The 26,003-nt window shown below is 51.0% G+C and overlaps 1 protein-coding gene and 1 long non-coding RNA gene across 3 annotated transcripts in view; both read left to right on the plus strand.

Annotated features, from left to right (window-relative positions):
- Positions 1 to 26,003, plus strand: part of BACE2 (beta-site APP-cleaving enzyme 2) — an 80,440-nt gene that overhangs the window by 50,379 nt on the left and 4,058 nt on the right. Inside the window, exon 9 of the mRNA XM_023745698.1 lies at positions 25,012 to 25,155. Within this exon, the coding sequence (XP_023601466.1) occupies positions 25,012 to 25,155 (144 nt within the window). The remainder of the gene's footprint in view (positions 1 to 25,011; positions 25,156 to 26,003) is intronic.
- LOC106694684 lies at positions 8,247 to 14,513 on the plus strand. 2 transcript variants are annotated; one of them, XR_002826641.1, is made up of 3 exons: positions 8,247 to 8,347; positions 14,051 to 14,143; positions 14,419 to 14,513. It is a non-coding gene; the product is annotated as an uncharacterized LOC106694684 (long non-coding RNA). The 2 variants fall into 2 exon arrangements; XR_002826642.1 differs by lacking the exon at positions 8,247 to 8,347 and adding an exon at positions 13,367 to 13,492.

The following is a 26,003-nucleotide window of genomic DNA, read 5'->3' on the forward strand; positions in this document are numbered from 1 at the left end:
GCCGGGGTTTTCTGAACGTAGCCCGCCCCCTAACAGCGGGGAGGATTTTACCTGATGCATCGTGGAATGCGGAGGTTTCGGTTGGAGATCCATGGGGGGTTAACTAACTGTGGTTCAAAATTACGAAAGTCGCTCCCAGCGATGCATCACTCACTCCGTGGAGCTCCGGGTCCTAGATTTTGCAAAGCAGTTGTGATCGCATTATCTCATCTAAGAGTGAGGAAGGAGTGTTTCATTATTTAATAGGTTCCCTGGGAGGATGGAAATTCGTTAATTTCCCCTGTCCGGGCCCCCACGTGGCGGAGCTGCCAAGCCTGGTTCTCTTCTCAGCTCTGGCCTCGTGCCACGTGATGTCACTGGGAATAAATCACCGCCCGCAGCCCGCTTCATCAACAACAAGAATCTAGTTTCACAGACTTGATCCTCATTAAGGGAAACCAGATAATTGCCTGGGATCGCAGTGTGTTTGTGCAAACTTATCACAATTGATGACACAACTGCCACGAAGAGAATTTTTATTTTTTAGGGGAAAAAAAAACTAAACACCATAAAATATAAAATTACAGTTTTGCCAAGAAAGATACTAGATGTTTAGTGCCAAGAAAACTGCACGCAACAGAACTTACTGTGCACGTTTCTGTTGGGCCGTGAGAATGTCACATTCAAACTCATGGCTGTTCACCAATTACACAGCAAAGGGGAAAAGGCACGCTGAGAGTGGGGAAGGGAAATTTAAAAATAATCAACAGTATGGAACAAAATAAGCGGAATTGGCTCTTTTAAAAAAGTGGCTTCAATTCCAGGAACCCACGGATGTCTTTCACCCTTAAAGTTGCTGAATCAATTGGAGGTGCAAATTATTTTATACAGCCGCCAACCCCAAACATCAGGAATATTCCAGCTGGGGTCACGTGCCCCGTGTTGGCATGGGCAGTGAGAAAGGTGGACCCTTGCACTGTGCATGGCCCAGGCCAGGGGATGAGCATCCCCAGGTGACTCTAGTGAGCGCAGACATGCTTCTGGCCTTGGGCAAGGCCCTGGGTCAGCGTGATTGCCATCATGGGCGGGTAGAGACAGCCTGCCATGGTCGCCAGCCTCATCCGTGGAGTGTGGAAGTGAGAGCAGAGCCAGGCCTGCTAGTGACATCAGAATGTCTGCCAAATCTCTAGTTCCTTCAGCTACTGGAACTAAATACAGGGTGGGGCAAAAGTAGGTTTACAGTTGTTCGTATGGGAAAATAATATAACAATACTATATAATAAAAGGCTAATATGCAAATCGATCAAACAGCAGAACAACCGGTCGCTGTGATGTGCACTGGCCACCAGAGGGCATATGCTCAACACAGGAACTGCCCCCTGGTGGTCAGTGCGCTCCCACAGCGGGAGTGCCACTCAGCCAGAAGCCCTGAGCTGGGCTCCTGGCTGGCGAGCACAGTGGCGGTGGTGGGAGCCTCTCCCGCCTCCGTGGGAGCGCTAAGGTTGTCCAGCTGAGGGACATCCCCTGAGGGCTCCTGGACTGTGAGAGGGCACAGGCTGGGCTGAGGGGCCTCCACCCCCCAGTTAGTAAATAATAATACAAGACTAAACTCACAACTGTAAACCTACTTTTGCCCAGCCCTGTATGGGTGAGGACACCAGCTGCAACCAATCAATACAGTGTTTTCTCCCCGACCCTCGAACTTCTCTGGGTTTCTTATAATCAGATATGATTACATGCAGATGGCCAGTGTTTCTAAACTGCATCATACTGTGTGATGTCACAGCACGCTTGCTCTTAACGAGCGTGGGTCAGCTCGGGCTGGGCCAAGAGGCACGGAAAGGTTCCTGATAAACTCAGACCCAGCCCAGGAGAGAGTGACCCCGGACACCTGGTCTCTGATGTCCCAGGGCGGCCTGGCCCCTCGATACCTGCTGGATGGAGTCTGCGGTGCCTACGAAGCAGTGATGACAAGTGGGCGGCTCTCTTTGCAGGTGGAAAATTACTTGTATAAGACCAACTGGGCGAAGTCTACATTTGTAGGTTCCACATGGGTACCCCACCCAGGTCAATCTGAGGAGGGTATTCTGCCACTATAGACGTGTGATTGTGTAGTTACAAGTGACAGGTTTGTGAAATAGATTCCGAGTCCGTTGAGCCCAGCTGTCATCTTATTGGTATCATGGAAAGGGGCCTTGCACCCTCCAGTACCTTGAAACCTAGCCTCCTTACCATTCGTGTTTTCCCACAGAATGTTCTTCATTTCGGTTGGAATGTTTGTATTTTGACTCGTGATGGAGGCACGGATCAGGGTATTTGAGAAGGCAGGGTCTCCCCAGGCACAGGGCGTGTTTCTCTGTCGGCTGGATGTGCGCCTGGTGGCTAAGGTCGCTAAGAGAACCAAGGTTTCAGCTCCCTTCACTCTATCTGCCGGAGTGAAATTTCGCAGGAGCCTGGCGGTTTTGAAGTTAACGCCTCTGAGTGAAAGTTAAGAAACATTAAATGTTTCTCTTTTTGAGATAAAGAAAAAGGGATCCAAGTCAGTGAAGGGTCTCTATAATGAAAACCACCCAAAATAAACTCCCTCAACTCACATTTCTCATATAACTTTGTGTTCTTTGTTGCTAGTGTTACCAACTTGGCATTTTTTCCCTCACTCTCCTAATTGCAGATGCATGTTCCCCTCAGTGGGGATCGGGAATTCTCGGTGTAGCCATTAGTACCTGTGAGAAGAGAGAGAAGAAATCAGATTTGTCATGTAATGAAAGCTGCATTCTTGTCATCTAAAATGGCGTATGTCCTACTATTTCTGCTAATTGCACAGATGAATATACTGAAAGTGGAAAGTCCCTGTGCTCTGCCACTTACAGCAGACACTCGTGTTTTCCTTAGGAAGGCCGCAAACCTGTGTTCTAACGCAGCCAGCCGCCAGGGGTTGCACTTTGCAAAATGTATTGTGCATCTCTCATACACAATTCTTAAGTGTAACTTGTATTTTTTCTAAATGCTTAAGAGTATTTTGTATCTCCCTTCTGGAATTTCCCCTCTACCTTTAGTACACGGCGCTGATTTAAAGTCACGGTAGGACCAAGAGCTGCGGAAGGAGGTGTTCGCTCCATCTCGAAGGATGCTCTGCAGACACTGTCCAAATTGTGCGCTTCAAAGCGAGTTTTCTAAAGTGATCGTGTTTTTGTCCTTGTATGTCCCACCAGTTTAAGGGTAAACCATTGAAAAGGAGATAAAAGACTTTGGTTTGTTTGAATAAATAATACTTCCAGCACATTGGGCTTGGAATTTTTTTTTTTAATACCTAGTTCAAGTCGTGGTTCTGAAGGGACCGTGGGTGATGCGTCATGGTCCCCGCACCTCCACGACTGGATGTAGGTTCCCAGAAAGGAGCAGAGATGAAATTGAATGGAGGGAGGTCCAGGCTCGATCCTTAAGGTGTAGAGCAGCGGTTCTCAACCTGTGGGTCGCGACCCCTTTCGGGGTCGAACAACCCTTTCACAGGGGTCGCCTAAGACCATCGGAAAACACATATATAATTACATATTGTTTTTGTGATTAATCACTATGCTTTAATTATGTTCAATTTGTAACAATGAAAATACATCCTGCATATCAGATATTTACATGACGATTCATAACAGTAGCAAAATTACAGTTATGAAGTAGCAACAAAAATAATTTTATGGTTGGGGGTCACCACAACATGAGGAACTCTATGAAAGGGTCGCGAGCGGTATTAGGAAGGTTGAGAACCACTGGTGTAGAGTATACTGAAAATGGGGGGAAAATAAAGTAGCCGGAGTGTGAGAACCATCCTGGGAGTGGAGAGAGAGCGCCTGTGGAAAAGACACCGAGTAAGCACGGTTAGTGTCGTAAGATGGGACCGGGCAGTCAGCCCGGTGCTGAGACTGAATGTGGCCGCTCGGGGCACCTGTGCTCCCCGCCTCCCCGCCTCCCTCCCCACCCCACACACACACCCCTCTGCAGGGACATGGTGTTCTCCAAATTCTAGACAAGAAACCCGCTCCTAGTCGCATGCCCAGCAAAACAGCCAAGACAAGTGTGTGCTGTGAGAGTGCACCCGCTCCCGCCCCCTCCCAAAGCACATCTGGTCTGCACCCACTCTCACCCCGGTGCTGGCCCTCACCTTCCGGAGCGGAAGGGTCCCCCTAGTGGGTCACTCTGGAGGGGTCTGCACCGAGTCGGGCGAGTCAGAAATACTTGATTAATGGAGATGGACACCGTCCATAAGCTGTGATCTAACCAATCCTTGAGAAATAGGTTTATTTTGATGACTGGACACTTTGTTTGACGATATCCAGACAAGAAAAAAAAAAAGACATGTCAACCCATAGGAGGTGAACCAATAGTTACTGGAGAAACAGAATAGGAAATCTGCTTTCTAATAATGAAGGGGATCATTTGATGTGAGTTTTCACTTTCTTTCTTTCTTTCTTTCTTTTTTTTTTTTTTTTTTTTGCCGGATTGTTGTATTTTGCCATCTTTTAAGTTGCGGGTGGCATTGCAGGTGTGATTTTGTGTGTTTATCACTAGGTGGTGCTGTTGTGAAACTTTGTGGCGGGAAGTTTGTGCTACTGTTTTTTTCCCCATTCTGTGTGGCTTTTAAAGGCAGCTTTTACCAAGTGTGTGCATGTCATTAAACTACACCCCAGCAGCTAGTTAAAGCTGCCCAGTCCTTCATTCTTTTAAATACAGATCTGCAAAACATGCTGGCTAGATGTGTAGTAAATCTTGGAGGTAATCCACAGTACACATTCCAGCCCTGGCCTGTCTACCCGGCTGTCCCACAGGGAAGGAAGCTGAGTCACGGAGGTGCCGTGAAGTCTCCAGGCTCTCCCCGTGGGTGGCAAAGTCCAGATCCGTAAACCAGCTTATCTGATCCCAACCATTATGCTACTGTCTTTATAAGGTTTCTCATTGGAAATTGAAAGGAAAATTACTTTTTAAAATTGAGAATGGTATATGCTGCAGTCAAAATGCTACAGGGGGAAATAATGGAGAAAATATGTGTAACAAATATAGGATGGGAGCTAACATTTATTAAGCAGCAAATTTGAGCTATGCATATTAGGTATATGATGACATTTCTCCTCAGAACAGCCCTATCAGGTACACATTGCTACTAAAAATATTTCTTTACCCCTGGGTGTTCAGCATTATATTTTTGCCATTTCCCCAATTGCCTCTGGATTGGATAGAGTTTTCTTCCAGGAGTCTCCTCAAAAAGGACTTCTAACAGTTTCTGAGTCCTTGTTTGTTAAAACTACCTGAAGCCACGCCCTAGCCAGTTTGGTTCAGGGGATAATGCCGGAAGCCAATTCCAGCATGACAGCAGGGCTGCATCTGGGAATGGCTGATGGCATTTCTCCAAACCTGAAAAGGGATGATTGCTTGCTGCCAGACAGCTCAGGGCATCTTAATCTACATGTTATTGCCTCCTACTGGCCAAACACCTGAACAGCCGTAGGCTAACTCTCCCCATTCTGACAATGGACTCTGTAGGAAACCCTGACCCTTTGAAGTGTATATCTCTGCCTCACCTCAGGACAAATTGTGTTAATAAAAAGCATGGGGTCCTGAGACAGGAGATCTTAGTTTCCAATAAACTAGGCTCCTCTGACCCTCAAATGCCTTTCAAAATTATATTTCATCTCTGGACTCCTATTTCATCTACGCACAGCCTTCTCCAGATTTCCTGAACCCTTCTTGATGCTGGGACAAGAACCCTGGCAGATAAAGTGTCGGCAGCCTGTAGACAAAAGGGTCCCGGGTTTGATTCCAGTCAAGGGCACGTACCCTGGTTGCAGGTTCCTCCCTGGCCCCGGCCTGGTAGAGGGGCATGGAGGAGGCAACCAACTGATGTGGTTCTCTCACATCGATGTGTCTCTCTGTCTTTCTCTCTTTCACTCTCTCTAAAAATCAATGGGAAAATATCCTTGAGTGAAGATTAACAAAAGAAAAAAAAACACACAAAAAAACCCTACCTGCATCCTTTATATATAAAGGAAGCTTTGGCTGGATAGAAAAGCCTTGTTCTGGGTTTCCTTTCTTCCGTGTTCGTCCTGGAAGTTGTATGGCATCCCTACCTTCTGATTTAAACATTGCTTTGGGGGAAACTGAGATCAGCTCTACGGGCTCCTCTTATTTTAAGTGACTTGACCTTTTTTTTCTAGCTGCCCAGAATATACTTTTCTTATCTTTAAAGCCTAGGAGAGAGGGCTCATGCTATCCATTTGGGATCAAGTTTCCTGGCGCAGGAAAGTTCAATATTTCTTCTCTTCTATTGCTAGAGCCCCTCACTCTTCTTATGTGGACTTGAATTTTACATATGTTAGATCTGCCTTGCTTATCTTCTATGTCTGTCATTTTATAGTATTTCAAGCATATTTCTTTATTTTCATACATTTTTTCACTTGCCTCATTTCTATCTACTGTATTCCTTTCTATGTTTTCACAAGTATCTATGCTCTCTAGGGCTTCTCATGACTTTGTCTTTTTTTTTTTTTTCTTTCTGTCTCTCTGGAGTTTGGTCAGCTTGAATTTCATCTCTTGTTACTTTGGTATCTTCCCCCAATTTTTGTTTTTCTTCATTATGGGCCTCTGTTGAAAAAATGGATCCAATATGTTTTGGCTTTTTATTTTTAATTTATCTTTTTGTTGAAAGTATTACAGATGTCCCCTTGTTCCCCCATTGACACCTCTCTCCATTCACAGCCCCTCCCCAGGCCTTCACCCCACTATTGTCTGTGTCCACGGGCTATGAATGTATGCATGTAAGTTCTTTGGTTGATCTCGTCCCTCCCCCTTCCCTCTGTTACATGCTTCAGTGTATCTAGGTCCATTTCGTCTATCAGTTTATTTTGTTCATTAGGTTCCACATATAAGTGAGATCATGTGGTACTTGTCTTTCTCTGACTGGCTTATTTTACTTAGCATAATACTCTCCAGGTCCCTCCATCTGCCTCAAAGGGTAAGAGATCCTTCTTTTTTGCAGGCGCATAATATTCCATTGTATAAATATAATGTTACAGAAAAACCGGAGAAGAACCAAGCAACGCTTAGAGAGATGGAGTTACATTTATTACGCGCGGGCCCAGAGGAAAATGTCTCTCAAATTCTAAGTGAAATCACACACAAAGTTTCCCATATTTATACTATTTTACTTCTTTGTCTCCCAAATATGGGGTTTTTCCCGGTTCCCTTTGCAAGTTCTTAAAGGGCCCTATGTGCTGGGGCTTTGAGACCTGGACCAAAGGCTTGGCCTGGTGCCAGCATTGATAACTTCATCTGGAGAAGGTTTAATGGCCTCTCTGAAATGGGAGTAGTCTTATTTTCCTTATTATTTAAGCCAGCAAGCATTTACAGAAGCCAAAATGCAGGGTTAAAATTTCAAACAGCAGTTTTTATGTAAGATGGATGCTTAAGTACCACAACTTTTTAATCAATTTTCTACTGATGGGCACTTGGGCTGTTTCAGATCTTAGCTGTTGTAAGTTGCGCTATATGAACAAAGGGGTGCATGTGTCCTTTCTGGCTGGTGTTTCTGGCTTCTTAGGAAATATGCCTAGAAGTGGGATCACTGGGTCCAATGGCAGTTCCATCTTATGTGTGTGTTTTAAATTTGTGATTAAATGCATGTTTTTTTCTTGCTCTCTGAAGACCTTTCTCTGATGCCTTCATTCAATGGTAAGTTTTGCTGCTCTTTCCCACATTTTTTAAAGAGCATTTACTCATCAGTTCTGCTTGAGATCCTTTTCCCAATCTCTCGCGCGCTCACTGTGGAATTGTGGGCCAGCTGTCTGCAGGCGGTTCTGATGGAGCAAGGAAGTAGGCTCCACCTGACCTCCCAGGTTCGCAACATATTTCCTGTTCTCTGCTGCCGAGCGAGAGGACTGTGTTCTGGACATGGGGAACGTGTGTGTGCCTCATTTCACAGCCCTCTCTCCTGAGCCCCTGCGAGGTGCCCCGGGCCCTGCTCACCCTCCTTCCCTGCCCCTTGCTGGAGAGAGGGAGCCAGGCTGACTGCAGGAGGAGCCCCTGCTCAGGAAACAGAATGTTTTCTGGTGTCTCCTGAGATTGGCGGCTGGGGGACCCAAGGCCCCTTGCAGGCCTTTGCCTCTGCCCGCTTCTCTCCGCCTCTTCTGGCAGTTTCTGCATAGTCAGGGCAGCCTGCACCGCATCTCTCCCTCCTACTTTCACTAAAAGTGCAGGCTTCGCGGCTTGTGATTCATTTGTTTTGTTTCGTTTTCCTTGTTTCTCTTCTGTGATTTCCAAGAGAAGGAGGAGGAAGTTGCTGAGCTCCGTGTTCATACTGAAAGTTTGGCCTTCGATTTTTATCGTATGTATTTCAACATCAGTTTAAGGGTTTGTTGTTTTGGATTTTTTTACTACAGAAATGTCTCAGTTAGGTTATTTGAATATTTTAAAACTTTTATTGAAACATAAAGGTTTATTAAACATATTCATTGCCATGCTGTTCAATGTGGAAGGAAAGTGATCTAACTGTTCCACTGGAAAGAAGCACCCACAGGGTAGAGTCCTCAGCAGCCATGTAAAATATGTTTTAATAATTTAAAGATCAGGGAATGACTATATTATATTATATCAAGAGGAAAATAAACTCTCTATGCAGTGAGAGCAATAATTTTAAATGCACACCCACATATACACACCTACACACATACACATACCAAGACTGAATGCGGCTCTGGCCAGAGTGAAGGCCTGGGTCCGGGTGCCGGAGGAAAATGGGTGCCGGCAGTCAGGGGAAGGGAAGGCCTATTGCATGAATCTTTTCATGCAACAGGCCTCTAGTGTTTTAATAATTTAAAGATCAGGGAATGACTATATTATATTATATCAAGAGGAAAATAAACTCTCTATGCAGTGAGAGCAATAATTTTAAATGCACACCCACATATACACACCTACACACATACACATACCCGTACTCACATATACACATACACCTACCCACAAATACACATGCCCACACACATGCCTACATACACACACACCTCTATACATACACACATGCCTCTATAAATACACACACATACCACACACATACACACACACACATACATACACGCACACATACACATGCACTCACACACACACACATACACATGCACACACACACACACACACACACACACACACATACACATGCCCACACAAACATACACAGGCCCACACGTACAGAAAGAGAGACTGAAGCCGGGGAGCAATGCACCAAGAAGCCGAAGCCGCTCTCTCCAACAGAATTACAGGTGATTTTAAATATTCTTTTAAAAATTCTGTATTTCCTAAATACAGGGTGGGGCAAAAGTAAGTTTACAGTTGTAAGTACACAAAACACAGGGTTTATTCTTGTAGTATTATTTACTAATTATTGCATTATTTTCCATACCAACTGCAAACCTACCTTGGCCCCACCCCGTAGATTATATTTTTACAATCAGAAAATCCTGTAAAAAGTGAATTTTAAAACGCTGCCCATTGTTTTCTTTCTGTTCCTCAGACCTCCTCCTGTTAGGTTCTCATTCTCTGTCATGATGGCGGCACCGCACCCACCCGCAGCCGGCAGGAACCCTGAGTCACTCTCCACTCCCCTCCACTCCTCACACTGACCTGCTCCTTAATCCTTTCCGTTCTACTTCCTGAAGGGCTCAGACCTCCCCCCTCACTAGGGTAGTTCTAAAGGTGTGCCTCTGGACTCTCAGTTGGTTTTCTTGCCCTTTGCCTCTCCCACCTGGAACCCCCCTTCTCTGTGAGTGGTGTCCCCCCCCCCAAGCCGTACCCTTCCCTTGGCTCACTGCAGAGAAAAATCCCAATGCAGGCCCTCAGGGCCAGCCAGTGTGACCCCAGCCCACCTCTCCCGGGACACGCCTGCCACTCAGTCTCTCGGGATCCTGCATTCCAGCCGTACCTGGAGGCAGGACCCGCCAGCAAAGTATGCAATAACTGGTGCACAACAACCTCCAGACGGCCAGACTCAGGCCGGTGGTGCCGGCTGCTTCGGGCTGGCTGAGTCTGCCCTGCTCCCTGGATGTGGCCCGAGTGTGTGAAGTGTGGAGGCAGCAGATTCCTCCAGCACCAGTTCCCACCAGCCAGTTCTGAGCCCTGCTGCAGGGAGGACGCCTTGTCCGAGCTCCGAGCTCGAGGTGCGGGAGAGCCGAGCCCCATTCCCCGCAACCACCCTGGCAGCCAGTTAGCGTTTTGATCCCTGGAACAGTGATAAGGTGAGGAAACACTCAGATGTTATCTCTGCACTTTCACTTCTTCCTTGGACCTTCCTGGCCACTCCCTTAATGGCCGGAGCAGAGGCATCCCTGGGTCATAGGGAACAGAGGGTCTGCGAGCTCAGTGAGCTTGGGTGCTTGTCCTGCGATGATGTCCAAGTTCACACTCCGCACAGCAGGGGGCGAGACGGGTCACCTGGCCGGTAGGAATATGGTGTGTGAAGTGCTTGCTCATTTTAGAGGCACCTGCTTGCTGGTAAGATTTCCTTTTCCTGTGCATCATGCATGTTATGGGCTGGGCTTCATTTCCTTGCCCCCTTTTCACTTGGGGTTTCAAGTTTGCTCTGCCTTAAGAGCATCAATGTTTGTTTTGTTTTAATATTTCTATTGATTTTTTAGAGAGAGGGAGTAAGAGAGGGAGAGAGAGAGAGAAACATCGATGTGAGAGTGAAACATGCATCTACTGACTCCTGCACGCCCCCTACTGGGGATTGAGCCTGGAAACCCCAGCACATGCCTGGCCAGGAATCTAACCAGCAACCTTTTGGCGCCTGGGACAACACCCAACCCACAGAGCCACGCTGGCCAGAGCAAGAGCATTCGTGTTTTAATTGGTGAGCTGACCTCTGCATCTGTGAGGAGGAAACATGCAAGTACAAATCCCCACCCATGATCCAGAAGGTCAGACACTGAAAGGAAAGCCGGTTCTCTGCTCTGAGTCTCTGAGTCAATATCCTGTTTATTGACTGCATTTCAATTGCTTGAAACGTAATGGTCTCTGCAGGCTCGGGAAAGAGAAAACGCTGAGCGGGTGTCCGGAAACCTACATTCCAGTCTTGCTGACTTCACACAGGAGAAAGGGAGCTGGACCTAGAGCAATGGTTTGCTCTCTCTCTCTCTCTCTCTCTCTCTCTCTCTCTCTCTTCCTCCCCTAGGTTGAGCTTCTTCTGCTTTAACACACAAATTAATCACCGCCGGATCTTGTTCAAATGTGCATTCTGATTCTGTAGGTCTGGGGCAGGGCCTTTCCGACAAGCCCCCAGTGATGCTGCTGGTCCATGGCCCCCATTAAGTAGCAAGGTCTAGGTTACACCCTCTTGCCCACCCCACCTTCACTAAACGCCCTACCTGGTTACTACCTCTCAGCCTTCAGGCCCCAGCCCAGCCTCCCCTCCCCATGGCAGCCCTCCAGGTCCTTCTGAGATGGATGAGAACTAAGCATCCCCGCTGATGATGTTGATTAGCTCAGCCTGAGTCCCAGCCTGACGGTAGGAAGCAGGCAGTGGGTGTGGTCACCACAGCTCCAGCAGAATCCCGCACCGTGTCTGGCTCGGGGAGGATGATCCTGCAGTCATCCTCCGGCATCCACAGGGCCTTAGTCCCAGGACCTGCCTTGGACACCGAAGTCCAGGGACGTCCCTTATATAAAGTGGACTAGTATCTGCTAGAAGCACATCCTCCCGGTGCTGTAACTCTCCTCTGGGTCACTTACAAACCTACCGCAATGTGAACGCTGCGTTAAAAGTTGGTCCACTGTAGTGTTTAGGGATCAGCTTCTGGGAATGGTGGTGGGATTTTTTGATGGACATTTAGTTGAATTGGCAGATGTGGTGCCCCTCATACAGAGGCGGGCGGTAACTCTTTTCTGGATCAGCGAATGGATGGCTGCTTGTCTCTATTTGTCTAAGCTTTTTACAGTCTCGTTAAGACGTTTTCACACTCCAGGCAGTAAAATGCTCGACGTGTGTGTTGAGATCTGCTTGTGTGCCGTGCATTTGGTAAGAGCACGTTGGTTTCATTCGTGGAGAGCTGCTGTGACCCTCCCCAGGAATCACCCGGCCTCCCTGCCCCTGCCAGGCTCCCCTCCCACCCACCGTCCATGTGCTTGAATGTACCTAACCCTCCAGGAGGAAGAAGGGCATGGCCTGGGTTGTGCATGGAGTGGCCTGGTGGTTTCTTCATGATTCCTGATGGTCAGCCTCGCTTCCATGATCAATAAGGCCTCTGTTTCTCATGCCCTTTAAAATGAACTCAACATGCCTGGCCAGTGTAGCTCAGTGGTTGAGCTTTGACCTATGAACCAGGAGGTCACAGTTTGATTCCCGGTCAGGGCACCTGCCCGGGTTGCAGGCTCGATCCCCCAGTGTGAGGTGTGCAGGAGGCAGCCGATCAATGAATCTCATCATTCATGTTTCTATCTCTCTCCCTCTCCCTTCCTCTCTGAAATCAATAAAATAAGATATTTATAAAGGGACCTGGAGGGCTCTGCCTCTCGAGAGCACACCCTTCAAATAAAACACCCTGGAGCTTATCTGTTTGCTCATTCATTTATCCAGTCATTGGACAAACATTTAGAGAGTGCTGACCGTGAGCCAGGTCCTGCCGAGGCCCTGGGATTCCGCTGTGAACTAGTCAGAGACCCTCTCCTCATGGAACCTAGTCTATCGAGACAGAGCTACACTCCAGATACTAGTGAACAAGAAAATGTCTAAATTAATGCCAGGCGTGGCTCAGTGCTAGGGGGGAGGGGCAACAGGTGGGGATAAGGAGAGGGTGATGAGAGGGGAGTGCTAGTTTTGATAAATATCACAGGGCTCCCTCCCATCACTGTGGCCCATTTCTATAATAGTCCCCCCCCCCAACACACACACACACAGGCTGCCCTTCTGTGGCCTCCCCTGCCCTTCAGAGTTGACCTTGACATCTGGTCCAGCCAGCCCTCACCTGCACAGATGTCCTGGCGAGGTCAGAGGCAACCCCAGGCCTGGTTCTCCCAGGAGACAGAGTGGGGTGCCGATGGCAGGTCTGCTCTCTGTTCCCTACCACCCTGCAGAGGGTGTGCCCACAGGCGCTGCCCTGGCGGCTCGGCCAGGCCACTTCCGTCCCGCCCAGGCTTCCCGCTCGCCCTTGCCCCATCGGGGGACAGGCCCCTGCTCAGGCACCAGGAAGCTGTGGCTCGGCATGACTGTTATTTCAAGGTGTCCACGAGGCAGGGGCAGGGGCAGAGGGAACAGCTTGTCCCTGGGACAGCAGTGGCACCCTCGCCCGGTTTCCTGGTTAGGACAGTCATTCAGGTCCCCTCATTCGGGTGTCCCCACCTCAGGTACCTCTCACCTGTCCTCCCTGCCACTTGCCCTCAGGAGCTGTCCTACAAGGGACCAGCCCGCTACAGATGATTTCCAGATGCCTCCTGCCTCGACACCTGGTGGCTCTGATCTCATGTCGTCTTGGAGCAGATGGTAAAGGGCTATTTAATCACCTAACTCGGTTGATAAGTGTTTCCAGGGAAAGAAAACACTGGCGGCCGGGCAGTGCTCTCAAACTGGCGCAGGAATGACAGGCATCCTGTGAACAGGAGCACCCACTCGGGGTGGGGGCGGGGTCTGCAGTCCTAACAGGCTCCTGGGGGCTGCAGGTCCTGTGACTGCCCGTTGAGGACCAAATGCCGCCCTGGCCTCTCTCCTCCCATCCTCATCATCAGCTCCAGCGGTTCTCAGCTGGGAGCAGCTGTGCCTCCCAGAGACACAGTTTTTGGTGTCACAATTGTGTTCGCTTTATAAAGGAACACAATAAGCCAGGGGAGTTGTCGTTGGCCGTGTAGGGGACAGAGAACAGGAACAATGCTAAGCATCCTACCACGTGCCCAGATTGAAAACCCTACATCCTAACTCGGTAGCATCCAATTCTGTCTGTACATTAGAGTTACCTGGAGTTCTTCTTAAAAGATCGGTTCCGAGGGTCCCTCCTAGAACATGACATTGGAATCTTGGGGTGAGGCTTTGATTCTGTACTTTCAGATGCAAACTGGGATTTGAATGTGCACTCCCGCTGAGAGCCAGCGGCCCCCACTGGCATCGTCTGAAAATGTGAAGACTGGGCGGAGGAAGAGTGTTCGTATTTAAGGACTTGTTACGTTGCCCATAATTGCACAGCACACATTTTTGCTCACACTGGCCGATGGGTGTGTGTGGAGTAGCCGGAAGAGACACCACTTACTTTCTTTGGTTCTGCTCTGTCAGGACCTGGGGATCTGAGGGCCCCTGTGTGTGTGTGTGTGTGTGTGTGTGTGTGTGTGTGTGTGTGTGTGGCGTGGGGGGGGGGGGAGGATCCTGCCTCCGCCCTGGTGCAAAGAATTGCTAGCTGGGGTTCTCTCCTCCCCTTCCAGGAGCCCCATCCCACATGACATTGGTCATTATTGGCTTCCAACACCTCAGCGACTGCAGGGGAGCTTTTATTTCATCTTTATGGAAACTGTGGAGGTTAATTACAACCATCACCATCGTGTGACGTTACAGGTGAGAAAACTAAGGGCCAGAAGGATTAGTGGACCAGCTAGGAAAATGGCAGAGCTCGGATTAGAACCTAGAATTTGTAAATTCAAATCAAATAATGTCGTCCCTTTCTTCTGCTGCTTTCCATCGAGTTTGTTTCTTCATTCATTCATTCAACATGCATTGACAATTTGCTATGTGCCAAGTGTTATTTTAGTTGCTGGATAAACAAGTCGTAGAGAGTTCTTGCCTACCAGTAATGCCCAGGCTCATGGGTGGGACAGAACGGGTACAGGTCATTATAATACAGTGTTGCAAATGCCCCTAGAACAGTGGTTCTCAACCTTGGCTGCACATTAGAATCACCTGGGAATCTTTTAAAAATCCTGATTTCTGGGCCTCATCCTCCGGAAATTCTGTTTCTTTGTTACTAATGTTGTGCCCCTCCCCCACCCCATAACAAAGAAACAGAATTTCCGGAGGATGAGGCCCAGAAATCAGGATTTTAAAAAGATTCCCAGGTGATTCCAATGTGCAGCCAAGGTTGAGAACCACTGCCCTAGAAGAGCACAAAGAAGAGGCCCAGGTGCTGAACTCATCCTGAGTCCTACCAGCTGGGGGACTCACTACCCTTCTCAGGTCCTCAGCTGCCTCATCTGTAAAATGGGTTTAAATTCTCTTCTCCCTGGATTGTGATTATACAGTGAAGCCATGGAAGTAACAGGTCCGAAGTAAATGTTTGTTCATTCATTCACCTGCTTCATTAAGATACTGGATAAACAGACGGACTTGAGTCAGTGAAAACTTCTTGTTTCTCTCTTTAGAAAGAAGGCAGACATTTTTATTAAACAGGTTTTTCCATTTTTCTTGTCATCTCTAAAAAGATGTGTGTTTAACTATTTTCTACTCCACTCGGCACTGTTTGGCTTTGTAAAGGAACAAAATAAGCCAGGTTTGTTGGCATGGGCGTTGTCCGGCAGTGCGACCAAGGAGTTTTGGTCTGTCTTCCTCATCAGGTATCCTGGCTTCTGTTCTGCATGATGAGATTAAGAGCAAGGTAAGAACATGAGTTTAGCGTTTTTATTTCTCTCAGGAAACCACGTTTCCACTCGTTCCAGCCAAAGCCTGTGCTGATCCAGCACCCCTTAGCTGTCAGCCTTGATGACCAGGATCAGTGGCAGTATGGCATTGTTGACCTAGAAAAATCGTTATTTTACCAGCAAAGAATTGTAATTCTGAATATTAGCTCTAATGGCAAAACCATAGGCAAATCTGGAGAACCAAGAAGAGGATCATTCTTTTTATAGAGGGAAGTGGGAGTTGGGAGGGCCTGTTACAAACAGAGTTCATTGGAGGAAACTGGGAGTTTCAGCTTTTCATTGCCTGAGTTGTGACAATCTCTCATTGGCTGGGCTGTTGCCAGGCAAGGAGAAAATCTTCCTTCCTCCTGCTAGGGTAGTCAAAGAGAAAACATCTTCCTATTGGAGATGCAAGGTTTGTCTTTTCCTCTTTGGGGTAATTGAGGATGAGTGATAGAGCATGAGAGCTCCTCCTACAAGCGCTCCAACTTTAATTGAGGTTTTCTTTATTAATTTTCAGAGCATCAACCCCCTTTTCCTGACCCTTGTTGCCTGAACTTGAATTATAATTACTGATAGGAGCCAAAAGCATTGTTTTATGTAGCAAGTGTTCCAAAAATACCAGTTTATTATTACTCTCAGTTGAATACAGTTGGAGGCCTTTGAAGATCAGGCCTCCAAAGAGATAAGATTTATACATAACACATGGGTGTGGAAACATCCCCACTGACAAGTCACTTAACCTGGGATTCTCGGCTTCCTCATCTGCAGGTTGAGAGTGTGGAGAGCAGACTCCCCATAAGAAGCCTCCTTCTAACTCTCGGAAGGTCGTGACCCTCAGTTTAGCTCAGCACTGCCCTTATAGACCGAGTGCTTGAGCGCCACACCCCAGAGTTATGTGTTGAAGCCCTACCCCCTGCAGGTCCTGCCTTCCAGAAACCCACAGGCCCAGGTGCCCCTGACATGCCAAGAAGTCATGAACCCCACTTACAACAAACACACGGAGATCCCGGGTGTGGGGGCATGGATCAGAAGTAACTGGGGCAGCATTGCTCAGAAACATTTTAATCTGGAAACTAACTCGAAGGCACTTGAACTGAGGCTCCTCAAACATTTCCTGTATTTATTTTTAATGAGACATGATTATGAAAGGGCTGAGGATGGCAGTGCAGGAGCTAAGCCCCAACTTGAAGGAAGCGGAAGCTGCTGGAGAGGGGGAGGTGGGGGGCGGAGCCAGTGGACAGCCAGGGCACCAATGGGGCCTCCTGGGGGACAGCTCACACCACAGCCAGCCGCACGTGGGCCTTTTTACATGTACTTCCCAGCCTCGGGAGCTTCCCTGGGCGGCTCTCATGGAGTGTCATTGGATTGTGCTGTTTCAGCAGCCAGAACCCCAGGAAAGCGGCGGCAGCGGCGAGGGGGGTGGGGGGCACAATGGGGGGGCAGTCTGAGGGCTCTGGGCAGGCGCCTTGGGAGGGTGCCTCCGTGGGGTCTCCCCAGCAGGAAAGGCGGCCATGCACCCAAAGGGACCTACAGAGTATGGGGAGTGACAGGAGGGTGGTGGTGGACCCCCCACTGGACACATGGTGGGGGCAAGACCCCACCGCCACAGTGGGGTCTGTGATGACGGAGAGGCCCCCCCCCCACTTCACTAGAGGCCACGGGCGCGCAGATCCCACGTGCCGCCCGGAACCGCAGGAGGCGGTATGGAGCCAGCCACGTGCTCGGCCTGGGCCGGGATGGCGCGGGCGCGGGGGCGCAGACGGCTCCTGGCGCGCAGAGACCGGAGGCGGAGACTGGGTGAGACGGCTGCGCGCAGAGCGGTGGTGGAGGTCTGGGTCGGGTCAGGGTCTGGGTCGGGTCAGGGTCTGGATCAGGTCGGGTCAGAGTCTATGTGGGGCCGGGCGGGGTGCGTTGGGACGCAGGGCGGCCCCGCAGGCAGAGGCCCTGGGATTGGAAGGGACTGGCCACCTCCCTGAGGGGTCTCTGGATTCCCAGGGTCGCCAGACCACACGGTGAGAACTGCGGTCTGTGGTGTAAATTGAATGGTCACTGAATGCCAAGTCCTGGGGGAAGTTATGAAAGAAATAAAAAATTAAGCCGGATAATCTTGATATTAAAATGAGAACATAAGTATGTTCATTCAGTTCAGTGTGTGAAACTAAGGAAGGACAAATGGAGACATGAGTGCACCGAAGCTACAGAACAGTAAACACACACACACACACACACACACACACACACACACACACTCTAGGTCTCAGAGTGTGTGTGTGGGGTCTACCTTTGACGGACCCAGGCAGCTGTGACCCCAAATCGCACCCCTGCCATGGCTCTGGAGACCACCCTCCCAGAGCTGACAGGTTGCTGGGGAGTTTGGGATGACCAGAGGCCTGTGGGGGCCCGGGGGAGAGGGTGGCTGAGAGGAGGGGAGGCTTGGTGGGGGGACCTTGAAGGAAGGGCAGGATAGAGCTATTGGGGAAGCTCCTCCAGGTTGAGATGGGACACAGGTTGTCCCCCCAATGCCACTGAAGGATGCTGAGACAGCTGGTAGAATGCGCCCCGTCAGGGCTCCCAGCAGGCCTCTGGCAGGAATGGCACCGGGCAGGGCAGCTTTCCTGTGCCGCATTGGCTAGACTGAGCTCTAGATGTGCTCCCAGGGCCCCGAGACTTTCAAAGCTTCACACACCTGTTCTGCCCTATCATTTTAATGGATTTATTGTTGTTGTTTTTTGATAACAGACTTTAATGAAGTATAATTTATATGCAGTAAAGTACACAATTCCTAAATGAATATTGCTCGGTACCGTTTGCATAGGATTCTTGTGTCCTCGCTGCCCAGGTAAAGACAAGGAGCTTTTCATCTCACCAGTAAGTTTTCCCATGCTCCTTCCCACTGAATAGCTTTCCACCCCTACGCTCAGAGTAAACGGTTCTGTCCTCTGTTGCCATAGATCAGTTTTGTTGGTTCTTGAACTTCATCTATATGGAGACTAAACAACATGCTACTAAACAATCAATGGATCAAAGAAGAAATCAAACAAGAGGTCAAAAGTCCCTTGAGACAAGTGAAAATGAAAATACAACTTTCCAAAATGTATGGGATGCAGCAAAAGCAGTTCTAAGAGGGAAGTTCATAGTTTTACATGCCTACCTTCAGAAACAAGAAAATAATTTCAAATAAACTGCCTAACTTTACACCTAAAGGAACTAGAAATAGAGCAAACCAAACCTAAAATAAGTAGAAGGAAAGAAATAACAAAGGTCAGAGTGGAAATAAATGAAACAGAGAATTAAAAAGCAGTAGAAAAGATCAATGAAACTAAGAGCTAGTTCTTTGAAAGAATAAATAATATTGACAAATCTCTAGCCAGACTCATCACAATAAAAAGAGCACAAATAAATAAAATCAGAAAGAGGAGAGATTTCAACTGACAACATAGTAATACAAATGATCATTAAAGAATACTATGGATAATTATATGCCAACAAATTGGACAACCTGGAAGAAGTGGATAAATTTCTAGAAACATACAACCTTCTGGGACTGAACCAGGAAGAAACAGAAAATCTTATCAGACTGATTACTAGCAAATGAAATTAAGGCAGTAATAAAAAAAATCTACCAACAGCCCTAGCTGGTTTGGCTCAGTGGATAGAGCATCGGCCTGTAGACGGAAAGGTCCCAGGTTTGATTCCTGTCAAGGGCATGTACCTCAGTTACAAACTCAATTCCCGGTCCTGGTCAGGGCAACCAAATTGATGTTTCTCTCTCTCTTCCACTCTCACTAAAAACCAATGGAGAAATATCCTTGGGTGAGGAGTAACCACAAAATCTACCAACAAACAAAGCCCTGGACCAGATGGCTTCACAGGTGACTTTTACCAAAAATTCAAAGAAGAATTAATACCCACCCTTCTCAAACTATTCCAAAAAATTGAAGAAAAGGAATGCTTTCTTCAAACACCTGCCTGACCCCCACCCTGGCACCCCCTGGCCTCTGTATGAACAACAGGACCTGCAGACCTGCCACTGACCATGGGGCCTGGAGCATTGTCCTTGCCCCATATTTTCTAATCACCCCTCCTCACTCAGCCCCCGCCCTCCCTCCACACTCTCACACTGTAAAGAAGAAAGCAGGAGGTGGTGCACCTGGTGGGTTCTGGCAAAGCAGTGGGCAAAGACTGGTCTGCGAGAAGCAAAGAGCCCCGCCGAGGCCCAGGGCCACTGGGAGCTCCGTTTTGAAGTTTGAAAGGCTCACACCATGCTTACCTTTGCAGCCACTTCCCCTGTGAGACATTAAATTGGGGGCTGGGTCCACGAACCATTAGGGGAACAGAGTCCTCCAGAACAAACCTTGCTCATTCTCTCCGGCCCCCAGGTGCTGGGCAGAGAGCAGGGTCCTCAGGGGCTGCTGAATGGGAGCTGGTTGGGCTCTACCCAGCGCACCTGCCAGGCAGCCGGGCACTTCCCTGGTCCGCACCTGCCTGGCCTGGTGTCTGCCTTTTGCCCGCCCTCCCCCGCCACCTGGCCCAGGGCGTACTGCCTGGTCCTCCGCCCTGGCACTGGCCCTGGCGTGTGGGAAGTCCCCAGTCACCTGGCAGCTGCCGCCTGAGGCCAGGAGGGCAGGGAGCAGCACCTGGAAGATGAACCTGAAGGCTGCCGGTGAGTGCCACCTCCACCGCCAGAGGAGGAAAAGGGGCCACTGTTGTGGGAAGAAGTGCCCCCTCGCAGTCCCACGGACCACCCACTGAGCCAGAGGGTGGGGCCCGTCCTCTCTCTGACCTGGGACTGGAATGCGGGGAGCGAGTGCCACAGAGGGAATAGGCTGGGGTGCGGAGCAGGCAGCCCTGGGCTCCCCCTGCCTGTCCCCACTGGCCCCCTGGGATTCCTGGCAGGGGGACCAGTGAGGGTGGTGTTTGGACTGGAAAGTAGGTTTGGGAGAGCACAGGCAGAGTGGGACTCAAGGAGCTGGGGTGGGGGTCCTTCCAGGGGAGAGCCGGTGCCTGAGGGGTGCCGCCCCACCCCCTGGGCCAGCAGGGGGGCTGCCAGCTGCAGGTCAGAGGCACTCGGGGCCTTCCCCTTGGACTCCCCTGTTGAGCCAGGAGTCTTCAGCCACACGTCCAAAGAGTGGGCAGCGAGGTGGGTGAGAAGTGGGGTCTGGTTCGCAGGGAACGCCCCACTGTGCAGCTTTTAGAGGCTGGTTTTATTTTTTCCATTTATCAAGCTACTTGAGACGGTGGGATGTCTTGAGACGGTGGGATGTTTGGGGAAAAAATAAGAAAGAAGAAAGGAAAAAGGCAATTATTTCCTTGGTCATGTTCTCTCTGGCCTCTGCCCTCTGCCTCGGAGCCGGCCTGGGGTCGGTGGGAACCACCCCCTCGCACACGGCCTCCCTCCTGCTGGTGCTGTTTCCTTCTGTCGCCAAGGAGTCTGGGTTCTGCCTGGAGCAAGGCAGCATATTTGTGCAGGAATGGAAAGTTCTCGGCCTCTGTGAGGGCACCCCCGTCTCACCTGCTGTGTCAGACCAGCACTTCCCTCCAGTGTGGTCACGTCCAGAAAGTTCTAAACACCACCTTTCTGCTCCGTTCCCAAAGTGCCCGAAAGCCAAATGTTAAGGTTTTTTTAATTGATGGTGTAAAACAGTCCTGTTTCCTACAGAGCCATGTATGTAAGAACTGCTGTAGGTAACGTGTTGGATCGTAGGGTAAACAGGTGGAGATGTGTATCTTTTGGGGGGAAGAAAGCACCTCCCTATGTGTATCTTTTGGGGGAAGAAAACACCTCCCTCGGGCACTGAATTTCAGTAGCGCGATCTTGGGAGAATGTTGCTGCTTAGTTAGTAGAAAATGCTGAATATGGTCCCATGGCCTCCCCCCGCCACTGCCTCCTGATTCACTCCTGAGCTGTGAGGTCCTTGCACAGCAAGCTTTGCTGCAGCTCCCGGGTGTGTTTGTCTGGGCGGAGGGGGATGGTGGGAGAAAAGTCACCTGCAGAAACTCAGAGCCGTGTCGCCGCTGAGTTCGTGAGCTAATGTTTGGCAGAGTTCCTGGAAGCGGTGTTTCGGTGGATCCATCCAGCGCCAGGCCGGGCCCGGGAGACAGCTCACGGGCAGGACGGGCAGGGTCAATGGATGGCATCCGTGCCAGCCCCCTCCACCTGTGATACACACCCTCCCGCCTCCTCAGGATTAGGGTCAGCGTGTCAGCCTTTGCAGGGGGGTTGCCTTGCACATCTGCTGTGGCATTTCGGTGTGGCGTTCCCCAGCCTTAGGACAGTGGCGGCAGCAGAGCCCGGAGCCACAAAGCAGCCACGTCCCAAGTACAGTCCATCCACCCCTCAGCCCTCCTGGCCCCTCAAGGACAAGAGGTATAGGTGGGGCCCCCTCCAGGGTGAGGGCATGTGGTTTGTGCCCTCGGTTGAAGGAACCCCACATTGGCGGTGCGTTCAGAGGGGCTCTCATTGGGCCCTGGGACTGGAGGGGTGCGGCGGCCTGAGGTCCCCCCGCCTGAAGTCGGTTTGAGGATCACCTTCTTCCCCAGCCTTAGTGTCCAGGGCCACCTGGGAACCTGCAGGTGGATGAGGGTGCGACACGCACACAGGCACAGGTACATACACGTATGCACACGCAGGCATGCACACAGGCACACATACTAATCGAGGGTCTCAAGGAGGAAGTTCCCCGACTTCCTGCCTGCGCTCGGGACTGGCCTTTGCTCTGAGGTGGAAGCACGTGAGAGGCGGTGTCTGATAGCCGGTGATGACTTTATTGCCTTCGGGAAAAGGTTGGATCCTAGTTACGGAATCACCGAAGGTTCCTGGACTTTGTGTCCTTCCTCCCCCTGCCCCGCCTCTGAAGCTGCTGGACCACTGGACCAGGACCCCCTTCGCTGAGTCCCTGGACTTCCACCTCTCCCAAGACCGATCCTTACCTGTGCCGGCCCAGGGGCTACTGCTTACCTGTGCCGGCCCAGGGGCTACTGCTGCCCAGTGTCCCGCCTGCTCTGCGATCACCTGCAGGGACTGAGCTCCTGGTGCAGGCTGGGCCAGGGGCAGGCTGGGCCTCGGGCAGGCTGGGCCAGGGGCAGGCTGGGCCACGGGCAGGCTGGGCCAGGGGCAGGCTGGGCCACGGCAGGCTGGGCCACGGCAGGCTGGGCCATGGTTCTCCAGGTGCCTCTTGTCCCTCACCTCCTGGCTCCTACGCCTGCCTCCGTTTGGCATCCTGGATGCTCCCTGACTGTGTTAGACCCGTGCCTGGGTTACGGATGGCTCAGCACCAGCCAGTGCCCCATCCTCGCTGCGGGACCTGCCCTCCCACATGGGGTGGCTCTGGTCGAGGTCTTGGCTTCCCCCAGCCGCCACAGGAAACCAGGCTGTCCCAGCCCTGAGGTCATCCTGGCTCCCCTTCCCCAGCCCGCAGACGCCCACAGCCTTCCTAGGAGCCCTGGGAAGTGCGCAGGGAGGGGAGCTCACCACCTTGCAGGCGGCCAGCCCTGGTGTCTAGTTCCACTGGTGAGGACTGCGGGCTTTTAATTCATGCTGCGTTTCGCTCCCTGTCACTTCCACCTACTGTCCTTGTTCAGTGGTGACAGGGCTGTGTCTTCCTTCCGTGCGGCTGCTCTTCACACATCTGAAAGGTAGCGTCAAGTTCCCTTTCAGCTTCTCCAAGCCCAACAGCAAGTCTTTGCTCGAAGACCTCGTGCGACCAGCAGGTCCTCTGGCCTCTGGCTGGCCAATCGCCTTCTTCACATATGACGCTTGGATGAAGTGGTCCAGCTGTGACTTACGCAGCAGCTATTGTTTTCGCTGAACCTAACCATCGAGGCTGACTCTGGGACTCCAGCACTTTCTGGAACATTCTGCGGCCCATGCACCGTCCTGGGTGTGAGGGCACAGTCCTGGAGGGAGGGGACCCTTGGTGTGCCACACCAGCAAGGTGTGCGAATGGCTGCCATGAGGGCGCCCGTGCAGGCCACGGGGCTGCACCAGAGTGGGGCTCATGGCAGGTTGGGAGAGCCTGGAAGAGGAGGAGAGGGGGTGGGTCGATGGGTTGGGATCCGTGCAGGAGAGCATCCTGAAGCCGAGGACAGACGCCGACAAAGCCGGTCAGCAGGAGAGGGCACACACAGCCGCAGCGGGTCCCCGCGCCTGCCACAGAGCCAACAGGATTCCAGGAAAGGGACCTCCAGACCCAGGGCTCTCCTCTGCTTTCTGTGGCTGTTTTTCCAGCTGTGAGACGCCCCCCCAGTCCAAGAAATGGCAGTGGCCACACAGTCCAGGGAGTTCGCATCAGGAAGCCCTCCCTGCGTAACGTTCTAACAATCTTGGGGGCTGCGTGGTTTGGAAAATAGAAAAAAGCATTGATGCTGAAATACGCACTCAGAAAAAGACCGAACCGTCGAGGGGAAATGGAAGCGTCCAGCTCCATGAGCGCCGCTGCCTGAGCTAGTGAGCCCACGAGCGCATACAGACTCCATCAGACACCGCAGTGGGGGGACCCCCCGCCGCGCTCAGGGAAGGGGAGACCTGCAGGTGCAGGAAACGGTGGGGCTGAGGTCAGGGCTGAGCTCGGACAGCGACAGACGCAGGTTTGCGTGTCGTCACCGCCTGGAGAGGAGGAAGCCGGGGTGGTGTGCTGGCGGGTTGGAGGCCTGCTTCTGTCAATGGCTGTGAACTTGGAAAAGGGGGCTGGGAGAGCTACCCACCTGTCCCTGCTCAGGGTGCTGGGTGGGGAGACACCAAGCCCCTGACAGCATCCAGGTGTCCCACAATTCAGTGCAGCTCTGACCCTGACCACCAGCAGTTAGGGCCGACCCTGCGGGTCAGGAGCGCAGCCCCTACCGGCCGCCCTCTCTTCAGCCGCCAGCCACAAGCCTGGAGGCCGCCCGATGTGCCGCTGACCAGCTATGACCTGGGGAGTTCCCACAACTCCTCTAGGCTCCATCGTTCGCTAGAACAACTGGCGGAGCTGGCCGGTGCAGTGCAGGCGGGACAGTACATGTGGAATGGAGGGCCAGCCCCGGAGAGCTGACGCCTGCCCCCACCCGTCCACTGAGCCGGGCAAGACGGGCCCCACGTCAGGTGTGGTGGCTCCCAAGGCCACTTGAGGAATCGATGACGTTAGCATCTGGGGAAGTTCTAAGACCCAAACTAGCAGTGAACATGAAAGCATGGCCTTGAAAACACCCATATCTTGTTCGTGTTGTCTGCGTCTGTCTGCCTCCAATGCCTGCCCCCAGCAAAGCGTGTTGGCTCATTAAAGCAGCCCTGGGCCCTCGTCTGCCCCCACCTCCCAGGAGCACCCTGCTGACACCTATGGTTGGGGGAGGGGAGGCTAGGAGAGTGGGGGGGCAGGGCTGTCTGGTGGCCGCTGTCCTGAGCATCCACACCCGCGTGTCTGTCCGCAGGCGCCCTGAGAACCGTGCTCTTCATCTTCGCCTGTGTGTGCGCCTGGTACTCCGGGTACCTGCTGGCACAGCTCGTCCCAGAGGTGCCCCTGTCCAGTGCCATCTACAGCATCCGGAGCATCGGGGAGAGGCCCATCCTCAAAGGTCAGTGCCCGGGTCACAGCCCACTAGTAGCTGCGGCCCGGCTCCGGGGTGACAGTGGGTTCTGGCCATTTTACGTTGGTGACGATGACGAGGGGGAGGAGATAACATCTTCCGTTTCCTTCCTTTCCAACCCCCACTCACCCCATGTTAGGGAAACAAACAGAAAAACTTCACATGCAGGCTGTGTTAAATAAAAATGTGTGTGTTTGGAATACAACCCAAATTGGGAATGAGGTGAAATGACCAAATAGCCATGAAAAATGGCACTTGGTAATGTGTGGACACTAAGAATAATCTGTACTCCTTTTCAAGATCTTGCGAACAGATATGCTGGTATCTTTTCAATACGGGAGTAAATTACTCAACCTCAATTTGCACAAATATAGAGCACTGAGTAATGATAAACTATTTTTATAAAAGTCATTCCTTCTCAGATTGAATTACCTTTTATGGCAAACAAACACACAAACAAAAAAATCACTTTCTAGGAATCGACTGTGACAGGGTTGTTTGTATTTGATAAGGTTTTCACCGCAAACTTGCCCGGAATCAGTAGACTAACTGTGTGCGGCCTGAGGTGGGGCCCAGCTCCACGGGAGCAGAGCACGGGAGACGCCCTCAGAGGACTCGCTCTCTCATTTTCCCACAAAATCAGAAGTCTCTCCTGGAGTCTCTCCTGGACACAGCTTCCCCTAGCTGCCTCTGACACCGGGGCGTTTCGAAGGGCTCGTTGCCATGGTTTCTGTCTCCCTCCATCGCATGCCAAGGATGTCAGTTGAATAGCCAGCCATAGGCAGTGATCCCAACTCTTAAACTTGTTCCACCTGCAAAACATCCCCTCCCTTTTG

Source organism: Myotis lucifugus, unplaced genomic scaffold (assembly GCF_000147115.1).
Source record: "Myotis lucifugus unplaced genomic scaffold, Myoluc2.0 scaffold_571, whole genome shotgun sequence".
NCBI lineage: Eukaryota > Metazoa > Chordata > Mammalia > Chiroptera > Vespertilionidae > Myotis > Myotis lucifugus.